Source organism: Salvelinus sp. IW2-2015, linkage group LG7 (assembly GCF_002910315.2).
Source record: "Salvelinus sp. IW2-2015 linkage group LG7, ASM291031v2, whole genome shotgun sequence".
Classification (NCBI taxonomy): Eukaryota; Metazoa; Chordata; class Actinopteri; order Salmoniformes; family Salmonidae; genus Salvelinus; species Salvelinus sp. IW2-2015.
This window is the reverse complement of record NC_036847.1, coordinates 26641732-26661377: the sequence shown is the minus strand read 5'-3', so window position 1 is coordinate 26661377 and position 19646 is coordinate 26641732. Positions and strand designations below refer to the sequence as shown.

Genomic DNA, 19646 nt, shown 5'->3' with positions numbered 1-19646 from the left:
TGTAACTGAGTCAGGTTTGTAGGCCTCCTTGCTCACCACACGCTTTTTCAGTTCTGCCCACAGGATTGAGGTCAGGGCTTTGTTATGGTCACTCCAATACCTTGACGTCGTTGTCCTTAGCCATTTTGCCACAACTTTGGAAGTATGCTTGGGGTCATTGTCCATTTGGAAGACTCATTTGTGACTAAACTTCATGACTGATGTCTAGAGATGTTGCTTCAATATATCCACATCATTTTGCTTTCCTCATGATGCCATATATTTTGTGAAGTGCACCAGTCCCTCCTGCAGCAAAGCACCCCCACAACATGATGCTGCCACCCACGTGCTTCACGGTTGGGATGGTGTTCTTCGGCTTGCAAGGCTCCCCCTTTTTTCCTACAAACATAACGATGGCATTATGGCCAAACAGTTCTATTTTTGTTTCATCAGACCAAAGGACATTTCTCCAAAAAGTACAATCTTTGGTCCCCATGTGCAGTTGCAAACCGTAGTCTGGCTTTTTTATGGCGGTTTTGGAGCAGTGGCTTCTTCCTTGCTGAGCGGCCTTTCAGGTTATGTCAATATAGGACTAATTTTACTGTGGATATACATACTTTTGTACCTGGTTCCTCCAGCATCTTCACACTGTCCTTTGCTGTGGTTCTGGGATTGATTTGCACTTTTCGCACCAAAGTACGTTCATCTCTAGGAGACAGAACGTGTCTACTTCCTGAGAGGTATGACGGCTGCGTGGTCCCATGGTGTTTAAACTTGTGTAATATTATTTGTACAGATGAACGTGGTACCTTCAGGCATTTGGAATTGCTCCCAAGGATGAACGGGACTTGTGGAGGTCTACAATTTTTTTCTGTGGTATTTGGCTGATTTCTTTTGATTTTCCCATGATGTCAAGCAAAGAAGCACTGAGTTTGAAGGTAGGCCTTGAAATACATCCACAGGTACGCCTCCAATTGACTCAAATGATGTCAATTAGCCTCTCAGAAGCTTCTAAAGCCATGACATAATTTTCTGGAATTTTCCAAGCTGTTTAAAGGCACAGTCAATTTAGTGTATGTAAACTTCTGACCCACTGGTATTGTGATACAGTGAATTACAAGTGAAATAATCTGTCTGTAAACAATTGTTGGAAAATTACTTGTGTCATGCACAAAGTAGATGTCCTAATAGATGTCCTTCCTGTAAAACACAATCCTTGAGTGGAAATAAGACTTGATTTATTGATATTAATTTTCAAACCCGAAACTAAGGAATAGTCTCCAATACAGGAAACTGCTTTAGAAACCTCATTCCTGTCTCTCAAAAATATGGTGGTATCATCAGCCAGTTGACATAGTTTAAATTCATTTTCAAGTGTTGAAACACCTTGAAAATTCCCTTTCTTGATATGAAGAGCCATAATTTGAGTAACCAATAAAAATAAAAACGGACTAATTTGGCAGCCCTGCCTAATGCCACGCCCAATATTAAATATTTGGGATGTTCCGTGAGCTAATTTTACAGAGCTGGTACAACCACTATATAAAGTTTGGACTGCTTTAAAAAAAAAGTCACCAAACCCCAAAAAACATATTGCTTTGAACATTAACTCATGTGCTAGTGTCAAAAGCTTTATAAAAATCAACAAACATAAGAAAACTATCATCAAGGATGAGGTCATTATAGTCAATCATATCTAAGATCAACCTGATGTTATTACTAATGTGTCGACCATGCATAAAGCCAGATTGTTCTTTCTTCATCAATTATATGATGCAAGCCTTGTTTCAACCTCTTAGCAAATACAAGGGCAAATAATTTCCCATCATTATTTAACAGGCTATTATTCAACATTATTCAACGGGTCTCCAGTTGTCTATATAAAAACTATCCTTATTAGGTTTGGGAATCAAAGTAATTACACCTTGCTTTAAGGAAACCGGTAACTCCCCTTTTTCTTTTGTTTCTTCGAACATAGCAAGAATGAAAGGAATCTATTTATCATTGAATGCTTTATAAAACTCGCTTATTAAACCATCATTTCCAGGGGACCTATTGTCCTTAAGGCTTTTAATACCGTTTTTTATCTCAATTTCAGATAACTCATCATCACAAAAATCCCTGAAATCATTATCTATCTTCTTAGCAATGTTTGCTACATTGTCTAAGAAAAGATCCATATTGGAATTTGACTGGGTTGATGTATACCGATTCTGATAAAACTGGGCAACATGATGAGAGATTTCTTTTGGATTTTCATTCGTTCTGCTGATTTAGAGTTCTTACTTCCTCAGCATTGAAATCAATCGCTTTCTTCAGATTAACGATGCTGATAGTGTTCTTTCTCACCAAATCCATGTCATCTGCGCTCTCTTTGATTTTAGCCGTGAGGAGGCGGGAAGATGTTGTCCTGTAGCTGGCTCAGTGATTGTTCACTTCTCAGCTTCTTTGGAAGTTGCTCCTTGGTTGGGGTATTCGGGTATGACTCACATTCACCCCTCTTTTTTACACTGCAAGCATATGAGTTTCAGCAATGCCTCTTTTCTCCTTGGAAGTTTCAACATCCATTATCCCAGCAACAGTTTGGTCATGTCCTGACTCAATGCTACTAGCTATGAAGACGTTAGCCAACTAATTTAACTAAACAGGCTGAAACTTTTCGATAGCTAACTGTAATATTCATATGTGTAAACATACTGAATTGTAATTGGATGCATTTTACCGCCATATCATACTGTGCTATGATTGGTTAAGACCACCCAAATGGTTAGGTGATGGTCAGTTTGATCCTGGTTGGCGATACGTTAACATGCCAGTTATAGCTATCTAATAAAGAGCTACGTTAAGAAATATCCTGTAGTACTGCATTTTATTATTTTGTACAAAGCGTGCAAAACAAGACACTAACGGTCGCTTGTTCGTTGGAAATCGTCAAAAATATATTTCAATGGTTTGATTAATTACAAAATTATTAAAAATAGCTACATTGTATGGCTAGACATATTTATTTGTGAGAAAAAAATTGCAAAAGCAACCTAAAATTATAAACTGAGAAAACCCTAAAATTGTTCCTCAGCTAGAAATGTTACACCCTGTCATGCCGCCATCTTGAGCCCCCCGGCTACCTGTATTTGACATTGTGTTTACCTGTATTTAACATTGTGTTGTTATTTCGCTGAACATTAGATGGTTAAATTTGATTTTTGGCAGTGAAACGAGGCTACTCAGGCGAGAAAAAAACCTCACCCAAATGTATAGCCCCATTGGAAAATATAAATGGACTGTTTGAAAATGTGAAGAAATTTATATTTCTTTAAGAAAAAAAAATAATATATATAAATATATATATTGGGTTTTTTTTAAATAAAAAAATGTGAATCACATTTTTATTCAGCGTACCCGTTGGCAATACCTGCTCTATATTGTTCACTCATCAACTCTGTAATTAGACATGTCTGGTAGCCAGAGGGCATTTCAACTAGACTAGGACTAGTATAGCCCCATTGGAAAATATAAATGGACTGTTTGAAAATGTGAAGAAATGTATATTTTTTTAAGAAAAAAAAAATATATATATAAATATATATATTGGGGTTTTTTTAAATAAAAAAATGTGAATCACATTTTTATTCAGCGTACCCGTTGGCAATACCTGCTCTATATTGTTCACTCATCAACTCTGTAATTAGACATGTCTGGTAGCCAGAGGGCATTTCAACTAGACTAGGACAACAAATGATAACTAATGTGTCTGGAACAGTTCTTGTTTGACAGATCCAGACATTCCTAGCCGATCTGATCGCCATTTGGGAGGAGGTGAGCAAGCCGGATCAGCCAGGGCCAACCAAACACAAATAGAAGTATCCACTTCATTCTATATATCTGTTTTGTATGAAAGTATATATTCTGTTATATTTAGCTTATTAACAAAAAGCATTATTGATCTTTTGTAAAAATACAGTACCACAATATACATCTTAAAAACCATTTTATTGCCTATATGATGATTAAGGTGTATTGTCTGTTCTATGTAGCACTTCACATTATAATAGTATGATTGTATGAACGACCATCATGTCACCAAAACCATCAACTCTATATCCAACATCTATTTATATACTCATGAATCACCATCAGATTCAACACAATTCACCAAATTAATTCAAGGTTGACAGGAGCCTATCAATAGGCTTAAAGTGGTGATGAGATTATTGATGTGATATGTGGAATATGTGAGCAGCACTTTCGAGGTCAAGGGCCTTTGACAAGCGCCTCGGTGACAGGCTGGAGAAAAACACAAAAGATTCATGTTGGCAAACCGCAATGTCAGAAGTTTCAGATAAGGTGACATTTTGTCAATAAATTTCATCTGTATTTTTTAACAAACATAAACACAAAACATTTATAACAAAGACAAACTCTGTTCAGGGTAATTTGCAATGTATAGACACACAAAAATATGATAAAAGCAAATTAATAAAAGGTACATTATATTATACAATTTGATTAGCAGAAGTACATGATGAAAATAACAATGGAAATAAATTGTCATAATGACATGAAGGACACAAATGGTTAGTGCTTTTGACAGGTAGGCTATTATAAGCTTATTATTCTAAAAAAAAGATATTCAAAAACGTAATACTGGCTTTACATAGAAGAAATGTCTAAATACTTTTTGTTAACATAAGTGTGCCTAATTTAAGTAACGGGAAAAAAGGGGAAAGGGAAAAAACTAATATTTACCACGTTAAAACAGTCTCTGAAATCAGGAAATTGCCAACAAAGCTATTAAAATTTTAAACAAGGTCTTAATAAATTGCACATTTAAAAAAACATGACATATCATTGTCCCAGTGCTATACTAATCTTGGTCTCCATTTGGTCTTCCGCTGGGCTAGAGAGCTGATCTGTCCACAGATTATATTTCTATGGTTCTGTCTCAGACAGCTTCTATTCTTCACAGGTAGGGGTACTGACTGAGCTTTCTTTGGCTGAGCTGGTAGGCTGCCGCGCTGGATCGGGGAACGGGGTAAGGCTGGGCCGCCAGCTGCTGCTGGTGGTGGTACTGTCCCTGGGAATGTAGGAGCCCCAGGGAGGAGTAGGGCCCATTGGGCCGGGCATGTCGAGAAGAGCCGCCGGCATGGAGCTGGTCCACGGCCTGGGAGACAGAGGCCAGGGCAGCAGAGGCAGGGTAGGCGTACAGGTTTGGGGTAGAGATGAAGATGGAGGCAGCCTCGTGCAGGCGGTAAGAGGAGTTGGAGGAGATGGGAGGAGGGTAAGTGGTCTGACGGGGCAAGGAGCTGTTGTTGCCTCCTGTTCTGTCTTGTGACGATGACATCACAGACTGCTGTACCTGGAGAGGAAAACATTGGCTACAATTTATATCACTTCATTCACATTTTCCATTTTTTTATTTTATTTTTTCCATTTAATCTTTATTTAACTAGGCAAGTCAGTTAAGAACAAATTCTTATTTTCAATGACGGCCTAGGAACAGTGGGTTAACTGCCTTGTTCAGGGGCAGAACGACAGATTTTTACCTTGTCAGCTCGGGGATTCGATTTAGCAACCTTTTGGTTACTGTCCCAACGCTCTAACCACTAGGCTACCTGCCACCTCATACATACCTTACATACCTTCATTCACATTCTAGATAACTACATTTTAAATAAAAACCCTAAGACATGACCATTGAGATCAACCATATACCCTTACCTGACTCAGGTTGAGTGGTTGGGATCTGCTAGTTGTGGCACTCTGGTTGCGATCAGAAATGGAGGTCCTTCCTGCCCTGCTGGACTGCTGAGCTGTCCCCTTCTTGGATTTACCAGAGACATTAGCAGGTTGATCTGAAAATCAATAAAACCAAATTATTTAAGGTGAAAGGCAACAAAACTAAGGTGTGCAGCCCCACCTATACAATAGGGGGAACACTAGAATGGAGGTGTGTTACCATGCCAACCTGTTTTTTGTACTCTGCTCTCCCCAGACTGGGTCTTCACTAAGGGCAGGATGATGGCTAGAGACTTGGAGAAGGAGTGGGAGGTCTGGGACGAGGAGGAGTTGTTGGCCAGGCCCTTGGGGCTCAGGGGACTGCTGGTGGACGAGTCAGAGTCATGCGAGTCGTGGACTGTCACACAGCTAATCACGTTGGCCCGCTGGTTAGCACCAGAGCTGTGACAGAAAAGAGGAAGAAAACTTTATCGTTTTCTTTTCAGAACACAAAAATTCCTCTTTTGCTTTCAACCCAACCCCTTGAGACACACAGACACACGCACCCGAGGGATTGAGACTAAAGCCAGGGTCATCCACGGTGCTGGTTTCAGCTACTTAACAAAACAGCAGCGTATCTCCATTGTCTCTCATTCATTCACACATTAGGTGGATACATGAGAATACACAGGATGGGACCTTACCTGGCAGCAGGGAACTTCCCGTCATCCTCGTCCTCTGTGTCACTATGGATAGTGATAATGCTGACAGCAGGGCTGGGAGTATCAGAGATGACAATTGGATCACCACTCAAGGCAGGCAGTGGTGTGTTGTGGACCATAGGGGCGGCTGTCTGCAGCGACGACACAGGCCTGCAAAGGGACAAATGGCATTTTAACAGGAAAGTATATTGAGATGTTTCAATGTGCTTTAAAAAAGTTTGCTTTGATCTGAAAGTCATCAATCATAAAGCTCTCACTGATTCATAGAAATCACATACCTGATGAGGAAGAGAACCATACAGTATACAAGAGTATGAATAAAGTGTGTATTTTGGGACCTGGCCATTGGGTTGAAAATTACCTGGCCCTACTGTCGGCATGTCGAGCCTTAGACCTCTTCCCCTGCTGAGATCTTGCTTGGAACTGGGCCGCAGGTGCATGACGCCCCAGTGTATGGTCCTGCTGTTTGATGCCATGGTAATGACTGCCATGACGACCCCTGGCATGACAACAACTTGTAGTTAGCTTCCCTAGCATATTTGAATCAGTCCAACACAATATTATCTGAACCATCTAACGTCTCCACATACTGTAACCTAGATACAAAATAATGTCCGAAAATATCAAATTAGGGCTTCCTCTGTGATTCCTCTAACATTCTGCTCTTTGGACAATGATATGGCCTTAGTGCCCAGAGGGACAGCACTGCAGTACTCACCTCCAGTGTGAGGCCTGTTGTCCTGAGCTGTCTCCCCCAGAGAGGGGGGCTCCCATGGGGGAGTCAGGGACCAGAGTCTGGGTTTGGCTGGGGTTTTGGAGGGACATACCTGGCATCTGCTGCCACGTGGAGGGGATGAGGATCTGCTGGGTACCTGATGGCCAGCCCTGCTGTACACACACACAGACAAAAACAAACAAAGTGATTTATTCTAGGTTTGCAAACAACTAATACTGAGATCAATGAAAGCAAGTTGAACAGTCTGTTTTAAGGGAAATAGAAAAATGCTGTGCTACATGTGAGTATGAGTCAGACCATTACAGGTTGGGTGTGGATTCTACAAGAACCACTGGGAAGAGGCATGACAAGCACATGCAGTTTGCAGACGGACATGATTCAGTGTCTGCTCCTGTCATACATGGAAAGCTATAGGCAACCAGCATGCCCCCACTGAGTCAAGCTCAAATTCAGAGGGGAAAGAAAAACATCCTATGATTGTTCTCTGTTCCCCGGACTTCCAAAGCATGACCCGAATAGAGAAAACCTCAATAATTACTGCTGAGGGAAATATGTTTGAAATTAAAACACCATTAAACCGGCACTCCAACTGGCGGAATAAAAAACTGTTCATTCTCTCAAGCCAAGCAGACATGCCCTGGAAGACAGAGTTCTGTGGAACTGAGAAGGTGGTTTAAAACCTGAAACTCAGAGTAATCTGTTAAGAGAAGCATGACAGACAATCAAGGGGCAGCATTCTAAGATGGTATTTCTAATGTCTGCTGCACGATTCCAGGACCAAAGAAACGACATTGATATTTTGAATCCAGGGATTCCAAAGGTTGAAGTGCAAATTTACATTTGGTTGAATCTATTTACATTTCAGCAAGACTTCCAGAAACTTCAGCTGTCTCTGTATCATAATGCAAAAGCTCTCTTTTTGGAAGGGGAAAAGAAAAGGAAAGATGAGATGCTACAAGCATAAGCACAGACCAGAGTTAGCAGCAGTACATGCGTCCCATGCTCTGCCCACCCCTGACATGTGTCGGAGGAGAAAGGGGCAACGGGGTAGCAGTGATGGTGCTTTACCAGCATGGTGGGGCTCTGTTCCAGTAGGCCAGGCCTTCCAGCCCCACAGCCCAGGGGCAGTGAATACAGAGGGGCCATTCCTGCCACAGGGGCGTGCAGGGTGGCTACCATCAATGGATTGCAGGATTGCTGGTGGGGAGGAGGTTTGAGGGAGGGATGTAGGGGTTAGATAACTAGACGGGGAAGGTCAATCCGATCTCCACATCCCTTCACCAATCAGTCTGAGACTGATTCCCAAAGAAAGGACAGGATGTTAAGGAGTCTAAACACCTTGGTGTGATGAATCCTGTCAATACTACTCTGGTTATTCATAGGATTTCAATGGACACACATGGAGTCAAGCTGTGGTGGGTAGTCATGCAGCACTCAGTCTTGCTGTACCTGTGTGAGCATTCCAGGCTGGAGATGCAGAGGCTGAGTGGACTGGTTCTGGGGCACCATGGGAACAGAGTTATCCATCCTCACTGGGAACCCAGAGTGTTTACCGGATGACTGGAGGCCTAAGAAGAAAGGAAAGCGGTAGATTAGTTACGATGTCATGCATACAGCTCTACAGATGCAAACTGCAGACATTACATCTAACTAGGGACAATTGGACAACATTATGAAGTTCAGATCCTCTTGTGTTATTACATCACATAAGGCTACACAACATGTATCACTGAAAGCGGTCTCCCACATTACAACCTATGTACTTAGCTGCGACATGAATTTGGTCTTCATTCGAGTTCAGCAAGAGAGGCAAACAAACTATACTTATAACATTATAACCCTGACCCATCTGATCTCACCCTGGATGGTGGGTGGGCAGACTATGAGAGTCTGCTGGAAAGGCTCTGCCTGGCCACACAGCTGGGTGGGTCTGGTCTGCAGAGGGACACTTTGCTGGTGGAGACCTGGGATGTTGATAGTAGCCTGCTGATACAGCCCCGACTGGTAGTTCAGCAGAGGGACGTTGCTGCTCAGGGACAGGGACTGGCCACCGGTTGACGCCATCTGACATGGTGTGGATAACATGAAATACCATTCATCACATTTTACTTTCACACTTTACATGCTGTAAAATGTTCATGCTAGGACATGCTGAATAAGTCTGATGATAAAAGATTTTAGCTTAAGGGGGAAAAGATCCTTAGTTCTGTGATGAAAATGTGTTTTTCTTATAAGTAATTTCTGTGTTCTATTCATGTGCTGTTCTATAAACCAATTTCTGTGTTCATGCAAGTGACTGACAACGAATCCTCACTATCAGTAGCTGCAATTTGGCAGTACACCCAGACCTTGTTTTGAGAACGAAAGATATCTCAGTTTCAAGGTCTCAGCTTAGAAGAAGTGAGGTATTGGTCTGTCACATGCATGACCCAGTATTGGTCGGTCACATGAATGAAACAAAACAGTCATGTTTAATTAGTTATGCTAAATCATGCAAATATAACATGTCTGAGCTTCTGACAGACAGACGTTCACTATGAAGCATTACGTTTGTTGGAACCTCCAGTGCGCTGACAATAATGATTCATTTAAGATTGACTTTTAGTGTCCCTGTGTAAAAATTTCCACAACAGTTCTCACCTGGTTGTGCTGGTTGAGCTGGCTGCTAAATGTAACAGTGAGGTTTGTAGCTGCACTGGAGGTGTTGCTGCTAGAAAACAGATTCTTTCCACTCTCGAAAGGGCTGACCCTTCGCTTGCAAATGTCCATGTTCTGGAAGCACGACTTCACACTGAAAAATAAGAAATATCAAGGCATATGTGAATCTAAAGGAGCAAGGTACTCTGTACTCTTATAATATCCACCTGGCACAGCCAGAAGAGGACTGGCCACACCTCAGAGCCTGGTTCCTCTCTAGGTTTCTTCCTCGGTTCCTGTCTATCTGGGGAGTTTTTCCTAACCACCGTGCTTCTACATCTGCATTGCTTGCTGTTTGGGGTTTTAGGCTGGGTTTCTGTATAAGCACTTTGTGACAACTGCTGATGTAAAAAGGGCTTCATAAATACATTTGATTTGATGACACATTTTATCTCGAGAGAAAAACAAGGAGATTTGCCAAGCTGTCTTATTCCTGGGCTATCGTGTGTAATAGCTCTTTGGTCCAAAAAATTATATTACATTTCAATTGACATAAATGCCACAATACGATAGACCTGACGATCCTCTACTTACTGTGAGCTGTGAGGGAAGTGCAGCAGGTGGGTCATGGTGACAAAGGTGTGGTTGAGGGTCTTCATGGGGGTGATGCGTTTGTCTGCGTCCAGCGTTAGCATCTTCTTCAGCAGGTCAATAAACTCTCTCCGGTCCGCCTTCTCTGCCTGGATGTCAGTCCCCGCCAGACTAGTCATGTTCACCTGCCACAACGTACAGAAAGTCTGCTAAATGACTAAAATGTAAACATTTATAGATACACTATGCAGAAATCGCTCCACCATTTCCTGGTTGCTAAAATTAGCCTAATTTCAGTTTTATGTGACAAAACAAGCAAGCATAGTGTAGAGAATCATTGTACCGTCTTTAATTATTATTATTTATTTTTTTAAACGCTGTGAAATATATTTTCCATAACCAAAAATATTGTTTTCAGCTATTTGAAGCTGGTGCACAAAGCCGAAAGTAAAAGATGCAAAAAACAAAACTTAAGAACGGGAAGCATAGAAATAGTGCATAGAACAGATATACAGCTTATTAGACTTGCTTTCAATCCGAATGACAGTTGCATATTGCATCTTTACTCATCCAAGTCTATGCTGAAGAGATCAAATAAATTGGAGATATGAAACATACCAATTTGTAAGCCTAATACAAAATAGTAATGGATTAATGACAAGAGTGGATTTATAGAATGAATGGCGACCTAGTCACCCTCACCTGCATCATATCATCCAGACAGTTGAAGATGTATTTCCGAGCCTCTTTTGACTTTATCCCCAGCTCCGCCTCGTGCTCTGAAGGAGTCTACAGACAAAAAGAAAACGTAATTTTTTTTATAAATACTATTAAAATGTACTGTACAATATACATCAGTGAACAAGATATTTCATCAATATGCACCCACACATCACAATTGCCGCTACCATACTCTTATCCACTATTGCTAATACTGAACAATTTAAACACCAGCCCTTCAATCCCCCCTTTCTCTAATACATGTGTAAATATTGTACATTAAATGTGCCTTCCTGTATTTTACTTATGCAAAAAAATGTATTCTATTCTACTGAGCAATTTACTTTATGTTCGTATTCTTATCTTGTATTATTTCTTATTGTTGTTGCATTGTTGAGAAGGAACCTGCAAGTAAGCATTTCGTTTGAAGGTATATACCATGTATATCCTGTACATACAACTAAAAAAACTTAAAACTTGAAAAACTTGAAACATAGTTATAAACATGTAATTATCAACATTCTGATTCCTAATATGTTACCTACTGTACCTTGAGCCTCCATAGGGGGTAGCTGGAGTCAGGGCCTCTGTTAAAGAAGCGACTGGATTTGGTGCCTTCACTCAGGAGGTATTCAGCAGGCAGGCCCTGGGTCTGGGAGATGTACCGGATCTGATGAAGCCAAGAGAAAAGCAACAGCAACAGTGTTAATCAGAGGTTGGTCACAAACAGACTTAGGGCCAGTTTCCCAGACACCGATTAAGCCTAGTGTTGGACTAGAAAACACTTCAAATGGGAATCTCCACTGAACACACTTTAGTCCAGGACTACACTTAATCTGGGTCCGGGAAACCAGCCACTTCATGTATGACTGATACTTCAACAAAATGGAGGAAACAAATACATGTCAATGATGGATGACAGTGTCGTGTCTCACAAAAAGTAGAAGAGGTGGTGCTGACCTGATCATACTCTGAGGCACCAGGATAAAGAGGCCAACCCAAGAACAGTTCAGCAATGACGCAGCCCAGAGACCACATATCTATAGCTTCACAGAAGGGAAGGCCCAGGATGATCTCTGGCGCCCTGCAACGACACATATAGTTGAAGTCGGAAGGTTACATACACCTTAGCCAAATACATTTATACTCAGTTTTTCACAATTCCTGACATTTAATCCTAGGAAAAATGCCCTGCCTTAGGTCAGTTAGGATCACCACTTTATTTTAAGAATGTTAAATGTCAGAATAATAGTAGAGAGAATTATTTATTTCAGCTTTTATTTCTTTCACATTCCCAGTGGGGCAGAAGTTTACATACACTCAATTAGTATTTGGTAGCATTGCCTTTAAATTGTTTAACTTGGGTCAAACCTTTCGGGTAGCCTTCCACAAGCTTCCCACAATAAGTTGGGTGAATTTTGGCCCATTCCTCCTGACAGAGCTGGTGTAACTGAGTCAGGTTTGTAGGCCTCCTTGCTCGCACACGCTTTTTCAGTTCTGCCCACAAATTTTCTATAGGATTGAGGTCAGGGCTTTGTTATGGTCACTCCAATACCTTGACTTTGTTGTCCTTAAGCCATTTTGCCACAACTTTGGAAGTATGCTTGGGGTCATTGTCCATTTGGAAGACCCATTTGCGACCAAACTTTAACTTCCTGACTGATGTCTTGAGATGTTGCTTCAATATATCCACATAATTTTCCTTTCCTCATGATGCCATCTATTTTGTGAAGTGCACCAGTCCCTCCTGCAGCAAAACACCCCCACAACATGATGCTGCCACCCCCGTGCTTCACGGTTGGGATGGTGTTCTTCGGCTTGCAAGCCTCCCCCTTTTTCCTCCAAACATAACGATGGTCATTATGTTCTATTTTTTCAGTTTTCAGTTCTATTTTCAGTTCCATTTTTGTTTCATCAGACCAGAGAACATTTCTCCAAAAAGTATGATCTTTGTCCATATGTGCAGTTTCAAACCGTAGTCTGGCTTTTTTATGGCGGTTTTGGAGCAGTGGCTTCTTCCTTGCTGAGCGGCCTTTCAGGTTATGTCGATAAAGGACTCATTTAACTGTGGATATAGATACTTTTGTACCTGTTTCCTCCAGCATCTTCACAAGGTCCTTTGCTTTTGTTCTGGGATTGATTTGCACTTTTCGCACCAAAGTACGTTAAATCTCTATGAGACAGAACGCGTCTCCTTCCTGAGCGGTATGACAGCTGTGTGGTCCCATGGTGTTTATACTTGCATACTATTGTTTGTACAGATAAACGTGGTACCTTCAGGCGTTTGGAAATTGCTCCCATGGATGGAGCAGACTTGTGGAGGTCTACAATTTATTTTCTGAGGTCTTAGCTGATTTATTTTGATTTTCCCATGATGTCAAGCAAAGAGGCACTGAGTTTGAAGGTAGGCCTTGAAATACATCCACAGGTACACCTCCAATGGACTCAAATGATGTCAATTAGCCTATCACAGGCTTCTAAAGCCATGACATAATTTTCTGGATTTTTCAAAGTTGTTGAAAGGCACAGTCAACTTAGTGTATGTAAACTTCTGACCCACTGGAATTGTGATACAGTGGATTATAAATGAAATAATCTGTCTGTAAGCAATCGTTGGAAAAATTACTTGTGTCATGCACAAAGTAGATTTCCTAATCGACTTGCCAAAACTAGTTTGTTAACAAGAAATTTGTGGAGTGTTTGAACAACGACTCCAACCAAAGTGTATGTAAACTTCTGACTTCAACTGTAAACCATTGAACATGTTGATAACATGAGTACATAATATTGAGCCTGCAATACATCCATGGCTACTGAGACTCTTGTGTCACAAAATGACGCATGCACCAGGGTTGGGCTCAATTAAATTGGTATTCAGTCAATTCAATAAGTAAATTGAAATTCCAATGCCGATTTTACTTATTGGAATATTCAGTTTACTTCCTGAATTTACTGAATCTAAATGAAATTGACCCCAACCCTGACTGGCACTCACCGGTAGTAGCGTGACTGTAGGTAGGTGGAACACACTGCCTTAGAAACGTGGCTGGCGGAGCCGAAGTCGATGACCTTCACCCTGTAGGGTTGTCTGAGAGGATCCACCAGCATGATGTTCTCAGGCTTCAGGTCAGCATGGATTAGACCCAGGCTCTTCAGCTTCAACAGGGCCGTGGCCACCTGATGACATACGTGGCAATGTAAAAACAATATATATATATGTATGTGGCTGTACAATATGTGTATGATATGGGTAACGTGCAATATGTACAGTGTATTGTGTTATTTTGCATATAGTAGTATTGTGCAGTACTAAAAAAAGTGTTCAAGACAATTAATTGTACTGTATCGTACCTGCTGCAGCACAGGCCGGATGGACTTGAGCAGCAGCGGGCTGAACTTGCTGTGCTTCAGAAAGTCATAGAGATTCTGCTCCAACATCTCAAACACGAGACAAGTGTGGTTCTTGTGTTGGAAACACTCGTAGGAACGCACAAAGTTGAACTCGTCTGCGTTCTCTGTGCTCAGTCTGCCCAGGATACTCACCTGCAGGACAATGGCAGATACAGAGCCTTCATAAAGTATTCATTACACATTTTGTTGTGTTACAGCCTGAATTCAAAACAGATTAAATATTTTTTTTTCTCTCAACCATCTACACACAACAACCCATAATGACAAAGTCAAACATGTTTTTTCACATTTTCGAAAATGTATTGAAAATTAAATACAGAAATATCACATTTACATAAGTATTCACACCCCTGTCACCGTTTACTGCTGTGAGTCTTTCTGGGTATGTTTTTAAGAGCTTTGCACACCTGGATTGTACAATATTTGCACATTATTCTTTATACATTCTTCAAGCTCTGTCAAGTTGGTTGTTGATCATTGCTAGATAGCCATTTTCAAGTCTTGCCATAGATTTTCAAGCTGATTTAAGTCAAAACTGTAACTCGGCCACTCAGGATCATTCAATGTCATTGTCAATGTCATACACTCCAGTGTATATTTGGCCTTGTGTTTTAAGTTATTGTCCTGCTGAAATGTGAATTTGTCTCCCAGTGTCTGTTGGAAAGCATACTGAACCAGGTTTTCCCCTTGGACTTTGTTTTTGCTTAGTTCCATTCCATTTATTTTTGTCCTAAAAAAAACTCCCTAGTCCATGCGATGACAAGCATACCCATAACATGATGCAGCCACCACCATGCTTGAAAATATGAAGAGCGGTACTCATTTATGTGCTGTGTTTGCCCCAAACATAACACTTTGTATTCAGGACATAAAGTTAGCAGTTTTAATTTAGTGCCTTATTGTAAACAGGATGCATGTTTTGCAATATTTGTATTCTGCACAGGCTTCCTTCTTTTCAATATGTCATTTAAGTTAGGATTATGGAGTAACTACAATGTTGATCCATCCTCAGTTTCCTTCCTCTCCGGCAACTGAGTTAGGAAGGACACCTGTATGTTTGTAGTGACTGGGTATATTGATACACCATCCAAAGTGTAATAAAAAACTTCACCATGTTAAGGGATATTCAATGTCTGGTTTTAAAAAAAGCAAGAAAAAAAAGCTATCTACCAATAGGTAGGCATTGAAAATCCTCCCTGGTCTTTGTGGTTGAATCTGTGTTTGAAATTCACTGCTCGACTAAGGGATCCTACAGATAATTGTATGTGTGGGGTATAGAGATGAGGTAGTCATTAAAAAAATCATGTTAAACACTATTATTGCACACAGAAAGTCCATGCAACTTACTTGTTAAGCAAAAGTTTACTCCTGACCATATTTAGGCTTGCCATAACAAAGGGGCTGAATACTTATTGACCCAAGACATTTCAGCTTTTCATTTTTTATTAATTTGTAAACATTTCAGAAAACATAATTCCACTTTGACATTATGGGGTATTGTGTGTAGGCCAGTGACACAACATCTAAATTAAATCAAATTTAAATTCAGGCTGTAACAACAAAATGTGGAGAAAGTCAAGGGGTGTGGATACTTTCTGAAGGCACTGTAGATATGTTAAACTATTTTATTATCACCTCCTTCCCAAACTTCTACAAAATGTACACATTTATGGTACCTCTACAATTTTCAAATTCAATTGAAGCTCTGACCAGAGACTAATTTATCTGGTTAAAGCTTACAAGAAAGTCACTTCTGCTTAGTGACACTAACCTCAATTTGACCTTGCCGGGCATATGAAGGATGATTCTTCAATATCTTGATGGCCACGATTTCATTGGTGCCACGCTTCCAGCATTTAGCCACCTGGCCAAATGTACCTCTCCCTAGGAACTCCAGCACCTCATAACTGTTAGACAAAGAACACAGGATCTCATGCTGCACTAGCTGGTAGTCTCCCTCACTGTGGGAGTTACTACTCTTAGTGGTGGAGGTGGAATGTGCTATTGACTGGTCTGTGGTGGTCCCCCCACCAGGAGCGGGGCGGTTGGAGAGCACAGGGGCAGAGAGCTCCTCCAGGATCTGAACACTGTCACTGCTGTCCACCTCCTCACTTTTCCTCTTCAGGCTGTTACTGTACTGCTTGTGGTATAGGTCCCCTGGCTGGGAGGAGGATGCAGCATCCTTGACATGGTGACTGGTAGAGGAGGAGGAAGAGGGTCCCCGGGCACTGCCTGTGCTGTCTGCCGCCCGTACGACTGTCTGCTCCCGGGAGCCTCCCCCCATTGATGGATACCCCTGGTTGGAGTTGGAGGAGTTGTATGCTGGGTTGAAACTTGATGCAGAGGGGGAGGATGTGTTTCCATTTCCCTGGATGGGGCCCTGCTGCTGGTAGTAAGTGTAATTGTTGTCTCCCACCTGGCCGCTCACATCCCACACACTGTTCTCTACCTTCAATTTCTTGTTGCGGGTGTATGCGCTGGAGGAGACTGAGGGAGAGGAGAACACCTGGAGCTGGGAAGCCATGTCTACACAAAATGGGAGGCAAAGAGATTACTGGAAGCTGGCTACCTCTCTATCATCATAAACTGACAGCTGGTGTTAACTAGCTATCTTACATTGTTGTAATAGATCAAACAGTTCAAATCATTTTAGCAGCATTACAACTCAAACGTTAGCTAACGTTAGTGTTTCATCAAAGTGTTCTGCTATCTACGGGCCCAGGCTGTGTGTTATGCGTACCAAAGCAACTAGCTAGGCTAAGGACGCTTATGGAAAACTGTTTGTCAACAACTGGAAAATAACATATATTGCATAGGTAAACGTCACCTGTGTTTGGTTTAGTCCTGCGGGTCCGATCGATTTCCCAAAACAGCAGGCCTCATAGCTAGCTAGTTGCAGGCAGATACTAGCTAAGATTCCAGCTAATGCGAACTTCATGCAGATCTCCCCTCGAGATCTCAAAACATCAACCGGGACATCATAATAACAACACGAGGATATCACACGACATCACATAATTTAGAGGTACCTAGAAAATGTCAAACTGACTGCAAAACCAGCAGGATAGACCCATCCCATCCATCAATCCATAACAAATCAACCGTATACCTAAGCACCAGAAGCGCTTCAGCATTACCGTAAGGATTGGAAACAAGCGCGTTATAAATTGTAGTCTCCTAAAAATAATCTCAGGATTACATTTTAGACTAAACAGAAACAATCATTGAAAATATCAGCAGAAACATCACCGCCTCTGCTTGGTGTTTGTGGTAGCTACAATTTTTAAGAGACCAAATTAAATATTTGACTAGGAGGAACGAGGAAATAGAACCCATGGTACTGCCACAGAGTGGTACTTCTCACATCGTAAGAATTTCGTGAACGCTTGCGAAACAGACCAGGCAGGGGTTGGAGAAGTCAATGAGAGAATTCTTCCTTAGTTATTAATTTTCTCGAAATCTAAAAGGCACAACCTAGATTCAATACAATGCCAACCTCGTGGAAATGACAAACTGACACGTTTTCATTTTCGTCAAAAACAACTTTATATTGAAGGAGTGCTTTTGATTTGACGATCTGCACATGCGCCGTTCTGCGCGAGACGACCGTTAGATCCGATTACGTGTTTCGTTTCTAAGAATGTATTTTTATTTTAGTAGACAAATCAGTTAAGAACAAATTCTTATTTTCAACGACGGCCTAGGAACAGTGGAACTGTCTTGTTCAGGGTTTCGATCTTGCAAGCTTACTAGGTTACTAGTCCAACGCTCCAACCACTAGGCTACCTGCCGCCCCAGAATGAGTTTAGCCAAACATTTTTTATAACTAACACTATATGTGGTTTAGCTAGCCAACGTCGCCATGAAATCGCTTACAAGTGTGATATCTTCATACTGTACTGTCTTTCTTATCTCGTTTGTGCCGCGCGCATGCTCAGATGGTGGCTTTGGAGATGTCGAGAAGATTTAGCATTAGCCATAATATAAATAACAAAGCACACCACAGCAAAGGTAAGAAACGTTAACCAACGTTTAAGCAACCAACGTTTAAGCAACTTCAACAATAATGTAAAAGTATGTTAATTTCAGTTGCTTCAGAGAAGTTGTGTGAAACCATCATAAAATTAGCACGCTAGCTAGCCAGGTTAGCATAACACAATCTGTGACGTAGTTAGTTAGCTAGCAAATTTAAAGGGATACGTTAGCCCTCTAAAAACACAGTCTAATGACTTCTACTTGCCTTCACTGTTAAGAGTATCCTACTGTTTGTATGACTTTCTATTTATCCACTGAGCTGATTCAGATTTTTCTTAAAGCATAGGCAGATATGGCTAATAGATTTGGTTACATTTCTTTTAGAGGAGGACCATGTCAGATCTCTACCCTCCATGGCCGCACAAACTGAAAATGGGTTTTTACATCTGAAACAGTACCTTAAAGAGATGTCCTCCATGAGACAAGCTTTGAACACAGGCCGTCCCTTGGTAATTTGCTTGAGGGACCAGGTATTTTAGCTACCTACACAATATGAATTAATGATCAATCTCTGAGCTCTGTTAAAAGCTTGGAACAGTTTTAATGTAACATCACGTTTCTGTATTTATTGTATTTAATAGGATAGACTTCCACCCCTACCAAAGAACACCTCACCCAGATCTACTAATGACAAGATTGCTGCAGGTAGGCCTATGCTAACATTTGGAATATATCTGTCCCTTTACAAGTGGAGAAAGTAGCAACTGCAACGGTTTGTGTTGACAACTATGTTCTTCCCTTCATTCCCCCTGTTGCTGATAAAGATATAGAATGCACCATGTCAATAAAGCAGCATGCTCCAGCAGAAGAGGAAATATTAAAGTGTGTAAATGATTTTTAACAAATCCAATTTGTTATTGCACCAACACTTTCTTAAATGGCTATGTTATAACCGTCCTTCAGGGCCGTCAATATCATATTTTACGTTTTATACAGAAGGATAAAATTCAGGAGGGACGAGCACATAATAGAGAAGCTTCAGTGGATCGACAAGATACTTTGTGGCTTAACCAACATGAGGAATAGAGACCTGAAAACACTGGTGAGATTTGCTTTATTTGTGGGTGACATTTAGTGTTCATTCATTGTTGTAATAAATG

General features: G+C 41.1%; 1 protein-coding gene across 4 annotated transcripts; it reads right to left on the bottom strand.

Moving 5' to 3' along the window:
• Nucleotides 1–3950: 3950 nt before the first annotated feature.
• Nucleotides 3951–17905, bottom strand: LOC111966732 (homeodomain-interacting protein kinase 1). Of its 4 annotated transcripts, none has more exons than XM_023991622.3 (18): nt 17339–17905; nt 16283–17037; nt 14452–14643; nt 14096–14277; nt 12061–12184; nt 11651–11770; nt 11083–11169; nt 10384–10565; nt 9793–9943; nt 9012–9216; nt 8602–8720; nt 8221–8349; nt 7135–7304; nt 6778–6915; nt 6399–6566; nt 5945–6156; nt 5698–5831; nt 3951–5335 (listed from the first exon to the last, which is right to left on the bottom strand). In XM_023991622.3, the coding sequence occupies exons 2-18, from the start codon at nt 17033–17035 to the stop codon at nt 4940–4942; spliced, it is 3462 nt and encodes a 1153-aa protein (XP_023847390.1). In that variant the 5' UTR covers nt 17036–17037; nt 17339–17905; the 3' UTR covers nt 3951–4939. The 4 variants fall into 4 exon arrangements, with proteins under 4 accessions (XP_023847390.1, XP_070300676.1, XP_070300677.1 ...); XM_070444575.1 differs by having other exon boundaries at nt 7135–7301; XM_070444576.1 differs by lacking the exon at nt 8221–8349.
• Between the last annotated feature and the right edge of the window lie 1741 nt (nt 17906–19646).

Excerpts from the sequence above, each read along its gene's own strand:
- LOC111966732 (XM_023991622.3), bottom strand. The coding sequence starts at position 17,035 with ATGGCTTCCCAGCTCCAGGTGTTCTCCTCTCCCTCAGTCTCCTCCAGC. Across the intron at positions 10,566-11,082 it reads GTCTGGATGATATGATGCAG|GTGAACATGACTAGTCTGGC; the intron begins GTGAGGGTGACT and ends ACGTTGTGGCAG. Across the intron at positions 7,305-8,220 it reads AACAGAGCCCCACCATGCTG|CAGGGCTGGCCATCAGGTAC; the intron begins GTAAAGCACCAT and ends GTGTGTGTACAG.